Source organism: Periophthalmus magnuspinnatus, chromosome 21, assembly GCF_009829125.3.
Source record: "Periophthalmus magnuspinnatus isolate fPerMag1 chromosome 21, fPerMag1.2.pri, whole genome shotgun sequence".
Classification (NCBI taxonomy): Eukaryota; Metazoa; Chordata; class Actinopteri; order Gobiiformes; family Gobiidae; genus Periophthalmus; species Periophthalmus magnuspinnatus.
Window position 1 is genome coordinate 26,006,225 of NC_047146.1, and position 18,991 is coordinate 26,025,215.

General features: G+C 37.1%; 1 protein-coding gene across 1 annotated transcript in view; it reads right to left on the reverse strand.

The window, feature by feature from the left end:
- The window catches only part of lrp1bb (low density lipoprotein receptor-related protein 1Bb), a 464,724-nt gene that overhangs the window by 21,816 nt on the left and 423,917 nt on the right, over nt 1-18,991 (reverse strand). The window contains exons 81-85 of the mRNA XM_055230393.1: nt 16,749-16,874; nt 16,055-16,219; nt 5,358-5,519; nt 3,323-3,497; nt 2,065-2,169 (exon numbers count right to left, since the gene is read on the reverse strand). Of these exons, the coding sequence (XP_055086368.1) occupies nt 2,065-2,169; nt 3,323-3,497; nt 5,358-5,519; nt 16,055-16,219; nt 16,749-16,874 (733 nt within the window). The remainder of the gene's footprint in view (nt 1-2,064; nt 2,170-3,322; nt 3,498-5,357; nt 5,520-16,054; nt 16,220-16,748; nt 16,875-18,991) is intronic.

Genomic DNA, 18,991 nt, shown 5'->3' on the forward strand with positions numbered 1-18,991 from the left:
TGTTAACCTCATCGAATAAGATTGGATCATTTGCATAGAAATTGATTTTATCCCTGGGAATTTGTGAGTGATGACTGCAAGTTTCAATTTAACTACAGTGGACAATGGGCAGAGCAGAAAAGCCACACGAGTTGGCTTTAGAAATGGATTTCCAATTTCCCGCAGAGGTAGATTTTGAACAGTGGCGTGTGTGATTACGGCATGAGATGGTATTAATCTGTGTCATTTGCTCTTTCACAATCGTATCACCATGTCTGCCAGTCAAGCTTTGTCTGCACCCCCCATTGACTTTCAATTGGTGACATGTACCTTTGCGGCAAACGTGGGGCCTTACATTTACCCTGTTACATGTACGTGAGTAACTGTTTCCAATAAATTACACCTCTAATAGTTGAATGTAACTCTGAGGAGTAGGGATGCACCAATACCACTTTTTCCAAAACAAGAACGAGTACCTAATTTTGAGTACTTGTGATACTCAGTACTGATACTTGGCATTATGTTCAATTATAGTGGTAAATCAAATTCAATTAATATGATTTTTATAGCATAGCCTACTTTTTCATCTAATATTTATTTGAGTCCCTGTTTTAAAATTTCTTCTGAAATCACCTAGCTTTAATATTTACCAGGTTGTGTTTGCTGATTGTGCTCAATGCTAACTGCTAATGAGCCACTTTTAGCATAACAGTGAGTGTTGTCTTACTGTTACCATGGCCACTATTCAGTCGCTAGACTTGTTTATTAATTACGATAAGTTACAATGTATGCACAAGCAAATAATTGCCAGTGGCACTTAGCTAAGTGGTGCTGGTTTACAGGCTTTTATAGTCCTTTGTGAACTATAAAAACCTTTAAAAGTCCTAAATATTTTTATAGTTCATGTGACAGTCAAATGTGATTAAAGCTGAGCGTAATGTGCAGAACGGTTAATGTGCTTCTTTATGGTCATCTCTGCTCAGTGCTCAGTGGTGAGTTGTGAGCGTCAAATAAGACGCAGTACAGTTATAGTGGTATCGACTCTTGGTATCGGCAGTCCATTGACAAGTATGAGTACTGGCTCCTGGTACTGGACCGATACCAGATACTGGTATTGGTGCATCTCTACTGAGGAGTTATCAATGAAATGCCCTTGGAGAAAACAAAATCTAGTTTTCTGGACCTATCAGAAATTGTTTGGAAAATCTTTTACCATCACCACTACTATTTTTCTCACTACTACTTTTTTCTAATCAAGTGTGTCTGATGTTTTTGTCTTTTGCTACTTTTACTACTACGACTACTACTACTAAAATGTGATGGTATTAAAGCTTAAAACTGAGGATAATAGAAACAAGAAAAGAAAATGTAAGAATTTTCTTTTATTGCCTAGTTTTTGAATTTTGTAGAAATACAGTGATCAACAAAATATTTAACTACTGATTTCAATTCAATCATATCATAAAATGCAAATGCAAAATAAAGTAGCCCCAAATAGTTACAAAGCACTCAGTATATTTTTCTATAACTTATATGAATTGTTTGACTACCTTTTACTTGTTCTTGAGTAATATTATTTTTGAAGTAGCTCAAAGTAACTATTGCTTGAGTATAAATATTACCTATTTTACTCATTTCAACTTCTCAATTTCTTTCCTTTAATCTCATACAATCTTTAATCTCCTACCACATCTTAACTGCGAGGAGGAACAGTATGAACTCTCAAACTGGTGTGCTTTGAAATAAGCTGTGAACCTTCTCTTTTTTGTGATATCTGCCTAAACCTTATGCCACGTGGAGGTGTCACACAGTATAACATGGTGTAGTGCTGCTCAACCTCCCGCTGTGTCTTGGCCTCCTCATAGCGACTTCAAACCACTTTTGCAATGGGGGATTTCTCTCTCAAGGAAGACATCTATGCGATAGTGTTGCGCTGGAAATGGTATCCCATGTAGATTTGTGACTGCTTTCTGGGGGCACAGTACCAGCGATTTGATGGGTAGAGTGAATAATAGTAGCGTGAAGGTTTTTTCCCCCTTATCCCTCCGTCCGCCTACTCGCACGAGCCATTACGCGATGACTTACTGACAGAAAGGCAGGTTGGTGTCGGGGTCCAGGTGACAGGTGCCTCCATTGTAGCAATATCCGTCACAGAGTTGACAGCTGGGCGCGATTCTGCCGTTTGTGCAACTGCAAGGTGAAGAAATAATGGCAATAGTGACAAGAGCAGACTTTAATACAAGGAGCAACAAAGACTCAGTGCTGCTTTGGTCAAACATGGAATATAATGCGTGAATAGAAATGATGATGGTACTATAAAGGTTGTCTCCATAGAGATGTTATTGTTTTGCGAAGAATGTACAGTATGGCCTTTAGTTGCAGTGCTGCAGAACTTACAGTTTACTTTGACTTCACTACGCTTGAGAGAGGATATCTGTACTTTCTACTCCACTACATTTTTGAGTAGGACTGAAACGTAGTCCTGAAAAGTAGAACTCAAGTGTAAACTGTTTTTATTATTGTTGGAAACCTGCTGAAAAGGCTGAGGGATAATTTTTTTACACGCTTACAGTTAGACCTAACTAAAATATACAATTAAAAACAGAAAAAAATATATATTCAATTGTTTCTACTGAACAAAATTCAGCACACATATTTATCAAAATCACTACATTTTTTGAAGTTCTGTTAGATCTTAAACTCTGCGTAAAATACTTTTACATTTACTCTATAAGTACATTTTTTAAGGGGTACTTTAATACTTTTATTTAAGTAGATTTTTTCATTCAATACTTTCACTAGAGTATTTTTTATTTTTTTGCTCCAGTATCTGTGCTTTTACTTAACAAAATTGAGTACTTCTTCCACCACTGATGACATTACATTTATCTATCCCCATGGAGCTAAACAGGCAACGGGTTGAGTTTCCTGTTTAGCTCACTCACAATGCATGATTTTCAAGTTTGTTTTTTTCTTTTTTAGCAATCTAAACTATGTATCTGAATAAATGTACAACAGATCAAAAGCAATAACATTTCCATGGACACAGGAAAGGTCTAGAGTAACATAATGTTTCATATAAAAAGAATGTGAATATTGTACGTTAATTAGTTCTTTTAGTTGATCAAGGAATATGCTTATTGCTGGCAACAAATAGACATGACGTGTTTTACAAAAAGCATACTCAATATTTGAACAGACTACCTGAAAAGAAATGAGTACTTCATTCTAATGCACTGATTAATAACTATACATGTGTATTGTATCTGCAATGTTGAGAACAAACAAGTTGCTAAAAGTAAATGGAAACACAGTATGCCCAGTGTGAAGAGTTAGCGCTCACTTGCAGACCACATCGCCGGTGTCATCGTTAATGAGACAGGGAGCTCCGTGACAGCGCAGGCACTTGTCCACCTCACATTTGGTCCCCTCAAAGCGGGCAGGACAGACACACTCCACATACCCACTGCTGGACAACGTGCACGCCTTGGAGTTTACACAGTAGTGGTGGCAAATGTCTGCAAGAAGCAATGGCAGACAATAGTGGACTGAAACAGACATGACTTATCAAGGGTAGACAAAGGGCAACGAGAGTAGGACTGATCAAAGAAGCAGAAATTACAAGTCAAGAACAAGACAAAATATATAAATAAATGCATAAATAAAAATGATAAAAGATACTAAACCAGGACTAATCTAGAATTAAACAATTAATCGACTGAAGAGAGAACCAGATTAAGACTAGAATCTCAGCATGTTCTTAGGTATAACATGGACTATTCAAAATGTCCCCAAAATAATAAAAATGAAATAAATTAATTAATTAATAAATAAATTAAATACATCATTTGAACTAATCTAAAACCAATCCAGGAGTTAAACTGGATTAAACCCAAACTGAAAAGCGCAAAGTACCTGACCGCTTTACCATATGTTGATTAGCCGCTGTACTTGTACCATACTTTGAGAAGCCCAGGTATGGCATCAATGGAACTGGTTTGTCTAGACTGTACGGGTCTTAATATGAGCTAATTAATAAATAAATACATGACTACATAAATTAAATACAAATAATAACTTGAACTAATCTAGAAGCAACCCAGGAGTTAAACTGCATTAAACCCAAAGTGAAAACTGCAGAGTACCTGACTGTTTTACTATATGTGGATTAGCCGCTGTACCCATATCACAGTATGAGAAACCCAGACTTTGCATCAATAGAACTGGTTTGTCTGGATGGTACCGGGTCTTAATATGAGCTCATTATTCACACTAAAATGGCATGTTAGCAACATCCAACCCCCGGTCGCTGCTCTGTTTGACAGTGCTAATGATGAGTGCCATTTGAAAAGCATTGCAAAGGGAAATATGTTATCACTTCAGCTCAGAAACACCTAGAGGTTATTTGATGGTACATTTAGAGTTTATTTATCTGCAAATGGAGGCAAATAAACGTGGTGTTTGTTGAAAGAGAAATACTTCAAGGAATTGTTTTTGTTGAGCTGAATGTATGTATACTACAAATGAAGTGGCTGGTATAATAGAAATAAACTGAATGCAAATGATCGTTTTCATCACGCTTCAAGTGCCAGTCATTCTGAGGTCAAGAGCGTCTTATTGTGATAAAAAAAAGAATGATAAAAAAAACAAAAAAACAAGGTAATGCAAGCTGTTTCCTGTACAGTGATCAGGATTGTGTCCTTAGACCAGAATTTTCTTTTAAACTAATGTTAGCTACCATCTGCAATTAGACCCTTTGTTGTATTCAACATTATTCCTGTCTGACAGTGTGCCAGCTTTAGCCTGACCGAAGAAGAGAGAGAAAGAGAGCCTAAACAATGGCCAGATGAGGGTAGGGGGAAACAGGTTTCATATCTGCCATTCACTCATGAAAAAATAATAAGCTTGCAGATTGTAGCTTTAAACTATGCAAAATACTAAACTGTGTTTAAAAAAAAACTCTGACTGAATAAATAGTGCTGACTGTGACCACGTAACTTATTGAGTAGTTGCCTGGTCAAGGCTCAAGACTACACACTTTTACTCCACAATTACCAATGGGTAAAACAAACATAGCGGCATACTGGTGAAAATAGTAAATATAATAATACAGGGCTGAGAAAGAGCATGGGTTTCTTTAAAATCAATGACCAAAGTGCTAAACTATTTCAATCTGTAGCTTTATATTTTGTTCTGAATGATACGAGAATATTCTAGAGGAGAGGTCTTCCCATAGATCCTCTTGAATCTTAAACTGAAAACATTTGAATAAACCTTGACTAAAATTCAACCAGCACCTCAGTTTGAGAAACACAGGCCAAATGCTTTCACATGCACACTTTTCTCTTAATGAATAACAGTGATATAACACCACTCACGGTAAAGACAGCGCTCCCCAGTGTACTCGGCCATACAGCGGCACACCGGCTGGTTGCCTTGGGTTACGTCACATGTGCCTCCATTCAGACAGTAGTTGTCACAGATTCTTCGCTCACAGAAAGGACCAGAGAAGCCAATGGGGCAGCGGCATGTGGGCTTACCTGGAGTGACAAAAAAACAAAACACTTTTAATTACTGTTGGGACTACAAAAATTTCTATATTGGTGCCGGCACATCACCTGCATGACTCTATAAAATAGTTAAAACTCAGGAAAATCAATACTGTGGAGATAGCTATGTTTAAAACCATACACTTGAATATATTATCTAAAGCGATACAATTTCCATGGAGATAAGGAGGTCCCCCTTCAGGCCACATGTATCAGGTTTGTGATGCAAGTCCCTATAAGGACAAATGTTTTTAAAGTTTTATTTGTGCAATCATTGAGTCATTTTTTGGCTAAACAGTTACCTGGGGCTTAACAAATAAGACAAGTCCATCCATTTTCTTCCACTTATCAGGGGGCAGGTTTTGGAGGCAGCAGACTGGGCAGTGACTCCCAGACTTCTCTCACCCCAGACTCTTCTCCAGTGGGACCCCAAGGCTTTCCCAGGGCACCCAAAAGACATAGTCCCTTCAGAGTTTTCTGGGTCTTACACAACTAATACTAATACAACAAATAATATAACATTTTATACATTTTATTTACAAAATCATGTGACTGTGTGTCTTGATCTGCATTTGATGTTCATGTAATGCCTCAGTCATCCAGGTATGATACATTGTAAAAGAACAATTCAAATCAGTCCATTGGACAAAATGTTTTTGCCTGAAGACTACTGACTTATGTATTTGAAGGAAGGAGCTAACTACACTGAAACTAACATACCTGTTATTTACAGTTTCTGTTTGTTAGCTATAGGTCTATTGAGTTACACTAAGAGTGAACTGCATCTGAGTCATATTTAGTATAATTATTCAGGCCCCTAATGAGTGCTCTCACACCTATTAGCATACTGGCTAGCACGACTGTTTTCTTTGTTTAGATTAAGGTATGCATAGTCAAATAATCTATCTCCTATTTATAACTCCCATCCTGAGACCTAAATCTAAACAAGGAAAAGAGTAATGATAGCCAGTATGCAGGTAGGTGTGGGTGCAGCCATTAGTGCCCTGAATGATTATGCAAACTATGACACGGTTCACACTTAGTGTAGCTCCACAGACCTAGCAAACAAGAAGAAACTGTAAAGAACAGGTGTACTTCCAGTGTAGTTAGCCCCTCCCTTCCGATATAAGGCCGTGTCCACCAGTAATCTGACCAGAAGAGAAAAAACACTCAAAAAAAATAATAATAATAATTTAATTGAATTATTTTCTTTTACTATTGATCTGCTTTAGTGTTAATTACTATTGTAAGTTTCATTCAGCCCTATAATTTTGATTGAAATTAATGCTATTTATATTTTACATGCTTATAAGTAAAGCATGTAAAATATGCTTACATATGGATCCCCTCATTCTCATAAATATTTTTGCATGGAAAAAATTGGAATACATTTTCCAGTGGCAGGTCGGGTTTGGCATATGAAGTATTCTGGGGCAGTCCTGCCCTGTAAGACCTATAAATGACTATGGTGTAAGAAGAGAAATGGATACAACTACAGCATCTATCTGATAATAAAAAAAAAAAAAAAAAAAAAAAAAAAAAAAACAGAGCAGAGCTTTGGATGCAAGGGCAAAGATCGATAAGTCCCAAACATTTGTCAGTGAGAAAAACTCAGAACCAAGTCTGGGTCAAGGAGACAGAGAAGCAGTTAAAGTGTCCTTCATATGTATTATACACCACTTCCACCACAGGGCTATCCATACACTCCACTATTATTAAATATACAAGGAAAATAATAATACTGTTCTTGTATTATTTATAATTTATTATAATAGAATTTATTTTGTGTCCTACTTTTGTACTAATATCCCTGGGATCAAATATTTCAAAGGTGGTCATCGGGCATTATTTTAGCTCAAGGCATTTCAATTACCATCTGGGGTCCATTCTCAATTCTGAAAGTGCAGGTCTGGGGAGCTATTGGCTTCATAGATATTTTTTTTTACTGCAGCACAGAGCACAAGTTGTAACTTATTTTCACACCAAACACAGACAGATCCATTAAAACATTTTCCCAAATTATTGATGGAAGTACAACATGCTCCCATTCTCTTGTATGGTAAAATCACTGTTTTGTACAAAACTCTCACCAAAGTCATGATTTTTGATTGAACATAATTAGTGCACTGAATATTACATGTGCCGACCAGCAACCTTTTTAATGTAGAAATACTGCAATTTTCCTTGTCTTATTAGCCAACTGCATCTTTTTCCATCAGAATTTGTTTCCCTTTTGTTAAGAGTTTTTGTTGGTAAGCCATTTTTACAGACTGTTTTGTAGAGCCACTTGATGCACAGACAGAGAACTCCAGATACAGTTAGTAACAAACCTTGACTTAAAATTTAAGGACAAAAATACACTTGCTGTGTGACTATATATGCAACTATTTTCAGGTACCATGAGGAGTTGTATTGTGTATAAATAATTGCTAAAGACATTTAGATACACATGCATACTCTGTTGTTGTTACAAATACAATTATTAGTTCTGATCCAAAAAAACCTTAAAGCTTAAACTCCAGTGGATGTTCAACATTTTATTTTGTAATGGTAAGTTGCAATGGTTAACATGAACCTATCCTTTGTTGAGCACCAGCAGCACAAGAATTGGTGGGACTTCAAACAGTGATGAGGGGGCCTTTTTATTCTCATACATCTGGGATACTGTTCTAAAAAAGTCGTCCTGCCTCCACCAGTAGGAAGATAGCGGCAAACCCTTTATAAATCAGCTGACCTAACACATGACAGGAACATCACGTGGCCACTTTGAGGAAGACCATTAGTGAGCAGTCAAAATGTCATGATGTCATACTCTCAGATGGGGGGCAAAAAACAGTTTTTCAAATTGATTACATTATACACTCCTTTACACTGAAAAGGTAAATTCACAAATGTTGAACCCGATTGTTTCTATAAATAAAACTAGATTAGTTTGCAAATGCTAGGAAGATTGTAAATAATTTCACCTGCTAGGACTATTCTTTATGGTCAGATTGTGTTAAAACAAAACTCAGATTACAGTCTAACTTGAGTAACAGAGCTTTAAACAGATCAGTTAGCAACACACCCCCATGGAATGCTGAAACATTTTTAGGCTATAGAATGTTGTGATATCATCTGAAATTCAGCAATAGACCCTCATTGCCACATTTTCTACTTAATAAAATCTCAAAATAATATGTGAGTAGAGCATGTTTCCTAAGTCTAAATGCATGGTCAGGAGATGTACGGAGCCTATCATGAAAGCCTGGCTCCTAAAGGACGGGCAGGTTTTAGTCCATTCAATTAACAAAGTGCAAGCCCCATAGATTATGATGATGATGTTCGCATTCGAGGATACTACTGCAAGTTGCTATGGATACAGGTCTCTCATGTGGGTCAGAATACACTGTGATTAATCTGGGCTGAAAACCTTCACCACCATTTATATTTGGATGGAGACTCATCTGAATTATGATACTCACTTAATATATTTTTATTTAAAAATGATAATTTTTGGTTAAAAAAATAATAATATATTTTTTGTTTCACCCCACTAAACAAAATAAATTAGTTTAGTAGGGTGAAAGTAAAATTCCAATGTTCGGAGAATATATTCTGAAACATAGGTAGCACAGGTCATAAAACACATTCTATTTAACTTTTTTTTGATGGAGAGTCAGGCTATGTTATTGTTTTCCCTAGTGTTCAATAGTATGGAATCAAACTTGTCAATCTTCATGGAGTTAAGCAGGTGATGTAACTCGGACATGTTACAGGTCAGATCAGAGGAAAAGCTCATCATAAGAACAACAACATCTGTACTTTAAAATAGAAAATTAAAACAAGATTAATGTCATGCAGTGGGACATTCCAAGCAAAGCAATCCATGGAGACAAGCAATTGGTGTACCCCTAATCACAAAAGTTGGGGGAAAAAAACAACAACCAACAAATCCTAATATTTATTGATTCAATTACTATAATATACATTGAATTTTATAATAGGTTTATATTAGTGTATATTGAACAAATGTAAGTGAACTGTATTGTTTCTTTTAGATTTTACTAGAATTCCCGCATATTGCCGTGGATACCATAATTACATTTACTGCATAATATGGCAGCAATTCTTTGTAAATGAATGCTTAGATATGACTTTGTATAAACAAAATTAGACAAATCCACTTAGATCCTATTAGATTTCCTCTTGTTACATTTGAAGCTCAGCCACTTCACCAAACTTTTGAAAGGCTTTATACATCCTTCTCTTTGGAGAGTATTTACTTTTAATATTTCATCTTCTAATGAGCAAAATGAGAAAAATACGTATTTGAAGTATGGGATTGCAGCTGCCAAGAGTTCCATTAGGGCCCAGATAAAGCGGTCAGACAGACAACAGCACGGTTGCCAGTGACACCTTGTTATTTTATAGATAAAACTGGAAAATATCCAGTGTCTAATTGATGATGAGGTTCTGTTCCTCCTCCTTTAATCACTGCAGCTGGGACATGAGATACATATTTGAGAGTCATTTCTTTGCTGGTAATCTTCAGCCCATTTTTCTAGTGTCTTTTGACTGGAAGAGATATGCCTATCTTACAGTTGTGATGTGTACTTTGTAAAACATTCAGTAGGTGGAGATATATGATGAATTAGGCAGCTAAAAATTATTGGTTGATTGATTAATTTATAAAGATTTTAAGGATTTATGTGGACCAAGCTTTGACTGAGTTAGCTGGAGCTTTGGGAGTGACTGGACAGTTTAATCTGGATTTTTACTTATGAAGTACTGGTACTTTACTAGTGCTTCTCTATATAAAAGTTGTTTTTGGACAAAAGATTACTTACTATAGATCACCACTTTTCAGTTGCAATGATGAATTTAAATGTGTTGTGTATATATAGTTGTATTTAAAGGTTCCCCAAATCCCCCAAATATTCCAGTATATGTTGATGATAATGTTATATTTGGCTGCTTTTGATGTTCATTGCTGGGATTGTATTTTTTTATTGTATTTTTTATTTTTTTTGTCGATAATCTCTCTTCCATATTCGCAGACACTTTGGTTGCCTGGAGGAGATTTGCCTGATGCACTAAAGCTGCTGCTCACATAAAAATGCCAGGTATGACTAAGACAGAGCGGCAGGCCCACGGTTAAATCTCAGCCTGTCCTGATTTCACGTCTGTGTCTCATTTACCGCTGTGGAGAGTATTACACTTTTTATGATGCACACATACTATCTTTCAACGCTTTCGATGCTTTCCACCAGCACTGGTGATTATCTCTCTGGGTTTCGCAAAAAGCTGTATTTACAAAAATGCATACGTTTTGGTTTTAAAATGATTGTGGCCGATCCGGAGGTAAAAAAAAACCTTTATGCCCATTTTATTTTTTAAGTCTGTGATTCTGATGGCATTGTCTAAAATGCAGTGTAGAAAATGCAATTAAAAGTACTTGTTACAGGCAAATATTTCACTAGAATAATTCAAGAATAGAGAAAAATGATTATGGACAGCTTGAAAACGTTTGGTACCTTTTGAGGTAGCACTCAAAAAAAGAAAGAAAAAACAAAACTTTTTAATCAGATATTCAATCTTCTTCCCACTCTGCTTCCACACCCATTTTGAGCAAGTACGTTCTAATGTAATTTTTTAACTTGCATTTTGCATTATTTTTAAGAACCTACGTATGCAGCATGATGTATTTTGTTGTTTATGTTTATTTTATTTTCAGGTGGTCGTTGAAAATGAGAATTGGTTCTCAACCGACCTACCTGGTAAAATAAAGGTAAAATAAATAAAATAAATAAATTATTTTGCAGTTAATGTACCATTTTTGAAGGTGAACTAGGATACTTTTCAAGTAGTAGTTCCTTAACTTACTTCTCTCCACAGAGATGTAACTGCTTTACCTGCTTTACATGTTCTACAGTAGGGCGTTAAGCTTACCTAACTTCATGGGGACAAGCAGGTGATGCCACTTAACATGTCAGATCTGTTGCAAGGCAAGCCCTCTCACAGTAGGAATGCATGCTTTTTTTTCATTCTGTGTAATACATTTAAATGCAAGATGAATAAGGCCATTGAGATTAGCATGTGGCAGATCCTTCACCAGAAAAAAAAAAAAAAAAAATGGCAGTCAGGACACTGAATTGTACTTTGACTCTAATTGACACTTAATGTATGATTGGTACATTGATATTCATAACAGTAATGATCTGTAATGATCTGATATTTTGGGTTTACTTCAGAGTTGACACCTTTTGTTGTTCTTGTAACTGTTAATGTGTTATTGTTAATCTGTTTGTTATAGTAATATGTGTTGTTTTGTTCTGCTGAACTGAGACTGCTGTTGTTATGTGTTTGTTTTGCCCTTGTTTTGGGGTGGGTTACGGCCTACAGTAGCCCTTGTGCAAACATCAAGAACTTCCTCACACTAGAACGCTATAGTATACAGCCATGATTGCCCTCCTTCGCAGCCAATGTAGATGGAGATGTTGTGGGTGATTGTGGTGATAGATAAGAATAACGCCATATGGTAGAACATTCAAGACAAAGAAATATCATCTCCATGGAGACATACACAGTACCTACATTACATAGTGCACCATTAAATAAACCTAAATGTAAAATGCAAAGTAGCTTCATAAATAACTATACCAGCTTTGTAGTTCCTTGTCAGAAAGATGGAAGATGGAATTTTTTTTTTTTTTTTTGACAATACTGCAATGGAATCCATCAAGATTTGATAATGGCTGCTTGCATCTTTTATATAATCAAATGTCATTCAGGACACAGGACTGTACATTAAATCTAACTGACACCTGCCGTGTGCTTGGTACATTGATATTCATAACTTAATGCTATACAGCCATGATTGCCCTCCTTTACAGCCAATGGGGATGGAGATATTGTGGGTGATTGCAGTGATGGAGTCGTGATGTACAGGCCAGTAAATCAAAGATCTCCATTTTAATAGAGCGGTACATCCCCATTCAATTTCCTCGCTGACATCTGCACATACGTATACGATGTCTATGTATGTGATTGTCTCAGGGAGGCGTGAAGCGTGTGAGAGCACCTTGACTCTGAGAAAGGTGAGGCGCACATTTAAGGCTTGAAACGAGCTGCCATGACAAAAGTGGCGAGAGTGGCGGATGGCAAGAGGTATTTGGGTTAAGAGGATGTGGACATGCAGGGAGGAAAATGACCAACTGACAATGAAAACGGATAATGGGGTAATCTGTCTGTGGGTTTGGACTACTGAAAACACAGCAAATTATTCCATCTTGTAAATGGTCAAAGGTCCTCAAATTATGTATATTATCCAAAGCAATCCAAATTCCATGGCAACAACCAGATGGAGGGAATGGTATGGTTAAGGATCTATTGGTACTACCTTAAAGACCTTAATGCCATTCAATAGTTTATATGTAAGTACAATGCTAAAATAGTTTTAGATACTGATTTAACTTCCATATTATTTAACTGAAAATGTGCAGTGACTATATAATAAAATGTCTCAACGAATCTTTTCAGAAATTGTACACTGGCTTGTAACTTGTAACTTCTAAACTTCAAAGTTGTGAACTGCAATAAACGTCACTTAGGAGAGCAAAATGCGACTAAACAAAGTGAATGTAATATAACTGTATACATAATTGTACTATAATGCATACTCATTCTACTGCACTGTAGCACCTTGCTCGATGATCTGTTTTTCTTCCCTTGGTTGATTTTTCAGGGTTATTGCACATTAATGAACATTTCTAGAGATTGTAAAAACATATCTCATTACAAGTTCAAAATGATAAAAAAAAGTGTTTTCTGCATGTGTTTTTTTCATAAATTAAGATTTTGTTTTTTCAAGGTTCGGTGAGCAACATTCAGAGAAATCTAATTATACGGCTGGAGGAAGTTAACTGTTGTTGTTTGCACTGTGCTTTCTGCTAGCAGCGACAGCCGCTTAGCACATTTTTAATAATGTTTTGGGGGGTTTTTAGTTGTTATTAAAGAGCAAAAGAGCATACGGACTGGAATATTCGGGGATAGAAAACACGTTTTGATTAGCAGTGTGAAATCTTACGTTGTGATATTTGCTCAACAAAATTTGACAAAATACAACATACTAAAAACACATCGATGCACCTCACTCACTGTGACAATATACTTGCTGATATTAGCCTACGGTGTGCATATACTGTATATCTAAGCATATATTTACAAATCAGTAATTTGATATGAAATTGCTATGGCTATGGTGCTAACGTCTTCAATACGGGTGCTCACTTATCAAATTCATTTTAAGCCTTTGTGACAATAGAGCATACCCCGTACCATGTTTGCTGAATGTATCCACACAAGAAAATTACTTGTGTGGATACATTCAGCAATATATCATTGGGCCTGCTATATACATTGTCGACTGTCACTTTTTTGGCATTCCCAATTTAAGATGGAGTTTGCATGTGGTCAGCCTATGCAAAGCCCATTTTCATTGCACCATTATTCAAGACAAGTATAAATCACAATGGTTTCTATTCATCAGTATTTGTGACACGGGCATTCTACCTCACCAAACAAGCAAACATTCCTAACATGTCAGTTTAATCCCTTAGTTGTACAGGTAGGTGCCATCGCAAACGGACATTGAACGCTGTGCAAGTGTGAATGCAACCTTTTTCCAGTTGACAATCAAAACATCAAAATTAAAACTAATTAAAGCCGCAAGCGGCGATGATGGCCCTCGCCCCCCGCGCGACCGCCCCCCCACGCGGCCGCCGCCCCCACGCACCATTTTCCCCGTCTGGCCACCCCACGGCCGCAATCCGCCCCCCTTCACACAGTTTCTATATAAATATGTGTGACCAACACATTATAATGGAGGTCCACGGCGTTGAACCGGCAACCTCGTGCACAATACAGGTATGGTGTAATGGACTTTTTTGCCCCTTTTAATGCCCCCAATTATCTCCCCAATTCGGACAAAGTTGTGTATTTTACCAATACTGTAGGGGGCGCTATAGTGTTCATTTAGATAACAATTAATAGTGCATTCTATTAATACCATGAAATCACATGTGTGATGAGAATTTCAGCTGTCTAGAACAATGTATGTGCGTGTAAGAAATTTTTTAATGATTTTTTTTTTTTTGTATTTGCGCCCCTGGTGGCCAACCGTGGAAAATGACTCATAACCATAATGTAATTTTTTGTTTCATCTGATGCCACCAATTTATTACCCGAATTTCGAAGGAATCCGATAATGTTGGCGTTTCACCCCTATGGTAGGGGGCGCTATAGTGTTCATTTTTATTACAATTAATAATCCATTTTATTAATACCCTCACATCACACGTGTGATGTGAATTTGAGCTGTGTAGACCAATGCATGTGCGTGTCAGACATTTTTCAATGATTTTATTTGGAGTCTTTGCGCCCCTGGTGGCCAAGTGTGAAAAATGACCTATGCCCGTAATATTATTTTTTGGTCCACGTCATGCCCCCAATTTATTCCCCGAATTTCGTAGGAATCCGATAATGTTTGCGTTTCACCCCTATGGTAGGGGGCGCTATAGTGTTCATTTTGATTAAAATTAATATTGCACTCCATTTATGCCCCAATCTCGCATATGTGATGTGAATGTGAGCTCTGTAGGGCAATGCCTGTGGTCGTGAGAGGACATCGAAAAAACAGGAAACGAAGGCGTTTTTCGGTGGCGGCGTACGGGCGAACCGTGTGGAATTCGGAGAAAACGTGGATAACTTCTGAAAACCCATGTGTCTGGATGCGGCATGTGAAATCTGAGCTCATTTGGACCAAAAACCTGAGACTAGTAGCGTTTTGAAAATACGCAGCGAAAGATTTGGCGAATTTTCGATTCAATATAGCCGACTTCCTGTCCGTCCTAGGGCTGCACTATGATTGGCTTTTTTGCTTGTCTCCATGAGCTCTATCACTGATGTGAATTTCGTCAAGCTAAGGCGAAAAATGTGTGTCGGCTCCCAATTAATTTAAAAATTTGGAATTTTCTAGGTGGCGCTGTCGAGCCGATGTGCTTCGGACATTGTCGCGATGCCAATTTTATGAAATTTTTTGCCGAGCCGGTCGATCCTATACCTATATGTGGGACTTTTCGTCGACGTTCAGGGGGTGAAAACTGCGATCCTTTTGGCGGAAAAAAAATAATAAGAAGAAGAAAGAAACCCAGGAAGAACAATGCCCCTCGCCACTCCAATTAATTAACTAAACTGGGACTAAACCTGTACTAGACCAGAACCAAACCAGGACTAGAACAGGACTCAAACTGGGCCAAGCCAGAACCCACCCAGTAATGAAAGCAAACTATGAGTGAATAACATGTTACCACTCTTCCAAGAGACTGTTCAGTTCTCACATAGTTCTGGTAAGACACTGATATCTGTCTGAAGGGGGGGAGCTACACAAAAACTAACACACTGTACTTGTATCCAGTAAGGAGTATCTGTTATTAGTTAAGTGCTAACATGTAAAAACCAGTGCATTGTATTTAAAGTGCACTTACCCAGTAGCGATCCAGTGCAGGTGCCCCCGTTGAGGCAGTAGTCGGTGCAGTGGTTGACCTCACAGCGCTCCCCTGAAAAGTCAGGCCAGCAGTAGCACCTCCAGTCTCCCTTCTCATTGGCCAGACAGCGCCCTCCATTCTCACAGGGGGGATGGCACAGTTCACCTTCACACCCACAAAACACAAAAACATTTACTGCACTGGACCGTGTACATTCCACTCATATCAAACTGGTCTATGTGTTGAATGCACACTAGGGTGGAGTGCTATCTAAGTGCATATGTAGTCAAAACATGCATTCATTAACATTAATTTGCCAAGACAACACATTAACATCTTTTATAAGTTTCACTTTTGTTTTTGGCACTCACAAGTCAGAAGTCGCTCCTCCTTCACAATACTATCACAGTACAATCGGCGTTAATGAAATTATCACATCACAAAAAACTGTACTGTATTGTTTTGTACCATGCTTTCGTATATTTATGGAGAATTGTCGTGTGGGAGCATGGTTGATTTAGGCTTGTGGGCAGAACATTGGACAAATCTTACCACTAACCGTAAGGAGGTTTCAGATAGGGCGGGGGTGGTCTTTTATCATTTACCATTTAGACTTGACCCAATTTTACAAACAGTCCACACACAACTTTACTCATAACTTTCCGATCATTTTCCGATTATCAACATCTCATACCTGAGATGTTGATGTCCATACAGGTTCCATTAACCAGCACCTTCCCCTCAGGGCAGGTGCATCTGGCCCCAGTCGGGTTGAGAAGACACATGAAATCACAGGACATCCTCAGACATGGATTTGATGCTGTAAAACAAATAAACATCCAAAAGAAGAATCTGTCAGTTTGGCCCAAAATTAGTAAACACATTTTGTCTTCAAAAAGTGTTCCCAGAAATATTTATTTAGAACATTAAGTGGTTTCATTTAAGCCTTTGAAGAAAAGAATTTGCTCACTGCCTGGAGCATATTTAAAAAAAAAAAAAAAACTTCAGACAGGAAGCATCTCTAAATTGAATAAACACACATTTGTGAACTGTGTTAAGATTGGCTTTGTCTGATTGGAGTAGCTATGAAGGGCTCTCAGCACATACTGTACAATGATTGGACCAAATATCACACATTATAATTATGTTTAGGCTCTACAGATGTTGCAATCAGGAAATCAGCAGTGCACAATTTCTTGCAGCCTTGGTTGATAAGACAAGAAATGATCCCAAGTTATATTTTTAGTGACAGCAAGCCACAAAAGATGGGTGATATTAACAAAAAGGAATAAATCTCAATACCAACAATAATCAATTGATGTTTTCCAGATGCTTTCTGAAGCACCATGGCTGAGTCACACATAGTGTACAAAAAGATTGTAAAATTAACCACACAAATAAACAAAAGACATATTAATAATTTCCCATTATTGTTATAGGCAATATACTCGATATTCCAATGATGCATTTTTTCAAAACAATGTCTCCTCTTCATCACTACTACTATACTACTGCTACTACTACTACTACTCTTATATTAATGCTACTGCTACTACTACTGCTATGACCCCTGCAGCTAGTAGTGAAAAAAAACAGTACATTGAACAATTATACAGAAATAAACAGTTGCTATGAAACTACATTACGCCTAAATTTCTTGCATCAAAAGCAGCATAAAAGCCTGAATAAAGTGTAGATGATTTGGAAGACAGCACTGAAGACATCAAACCCCTGTGTCATGCAGTTTTGCAAACCCTGCACATCCCTTTACCCACAACCTCCACACACAACATGGCTGAGCCTAATGAGTCTCTAAGGAGCGAAAACAGCTGCCCTTTAAGTGAAAAACTGACCACGAGCTAGCCAGAACGAAGCACTGCGCAGCCATTAAAAGCACCCATGTAACAAATAACTAAAGTTGGTTTACTGCATGTAGGAGGAAGGGGGGAGGAGGAGGGGGAGGTCCGCATCGATCGCACATGTCCAGAGAGAGAGAGAGAGATGGGCTTCTCACTCCACACATGTGCATGACTGTAATGTTTAGAGAGCTGCTTCAAACCTCCTCAGTGTTAATGGATATGGACCATTACATGTTTACAAGATATACAGTAATCTATACGGCGCTTTATAATCGCAGTGAGAGTAAGAAAGGTGTAAAAATTAGTTTTGCTTCACACTTCAGAGATAACATATAATGGTATAACTGCTTCTGTGTGTGTGCGTGTATATATATATATATATATATATATATATATATATATATATATATATATATATATATATATATATATATATATATATATAAACTTGAACAGTGTATAAGAATAGTTACATTTTTATGTGATTTCTTTTTTTTATATATTTAAAAGCCATATTAAAATCAACATATGCACTACTGGCGTAAAGTTTCAATATTTCAAAACCTGACAATATGCTATCAATATCACATAATATTACTACCCCTGAGAGAAAATATATAGGCACAAGTAAAATACAGTTTTGTTTAAATTAAAGAGACCGCTGATGTAAGAAAGAGCTGATGTAACTAGTGGTGGTAATCACAAATTTAAATAATCTCAGTCATAAATTACTGCAGTTCTAGCCACATATCAGTTTGATAAAGAAATAAAATACTACGTCTTAGTGTTATAGTTCAGAATTCTATGGTACAATTTACTTTTTTACAGTCAAAATGCATACTTTTGGTCTTGATTTATGATTGATATCTCTGATTACTCGGCCAAACCACATGAAAAAAACAGGCACAAAGTCATGTCTTCTCTGTCTGCAAAAAAATGAACAAAATTTAAATATTTCTATATCATACTCAATTTTTTATACTTTTAAAGGGCCAATATTAAACCATTTTCTGGTCTTATGTTATAATGTTGTTTCATCATCAATAACATGCCTGGAGTTGTGTTTTCCCTGTTGGAC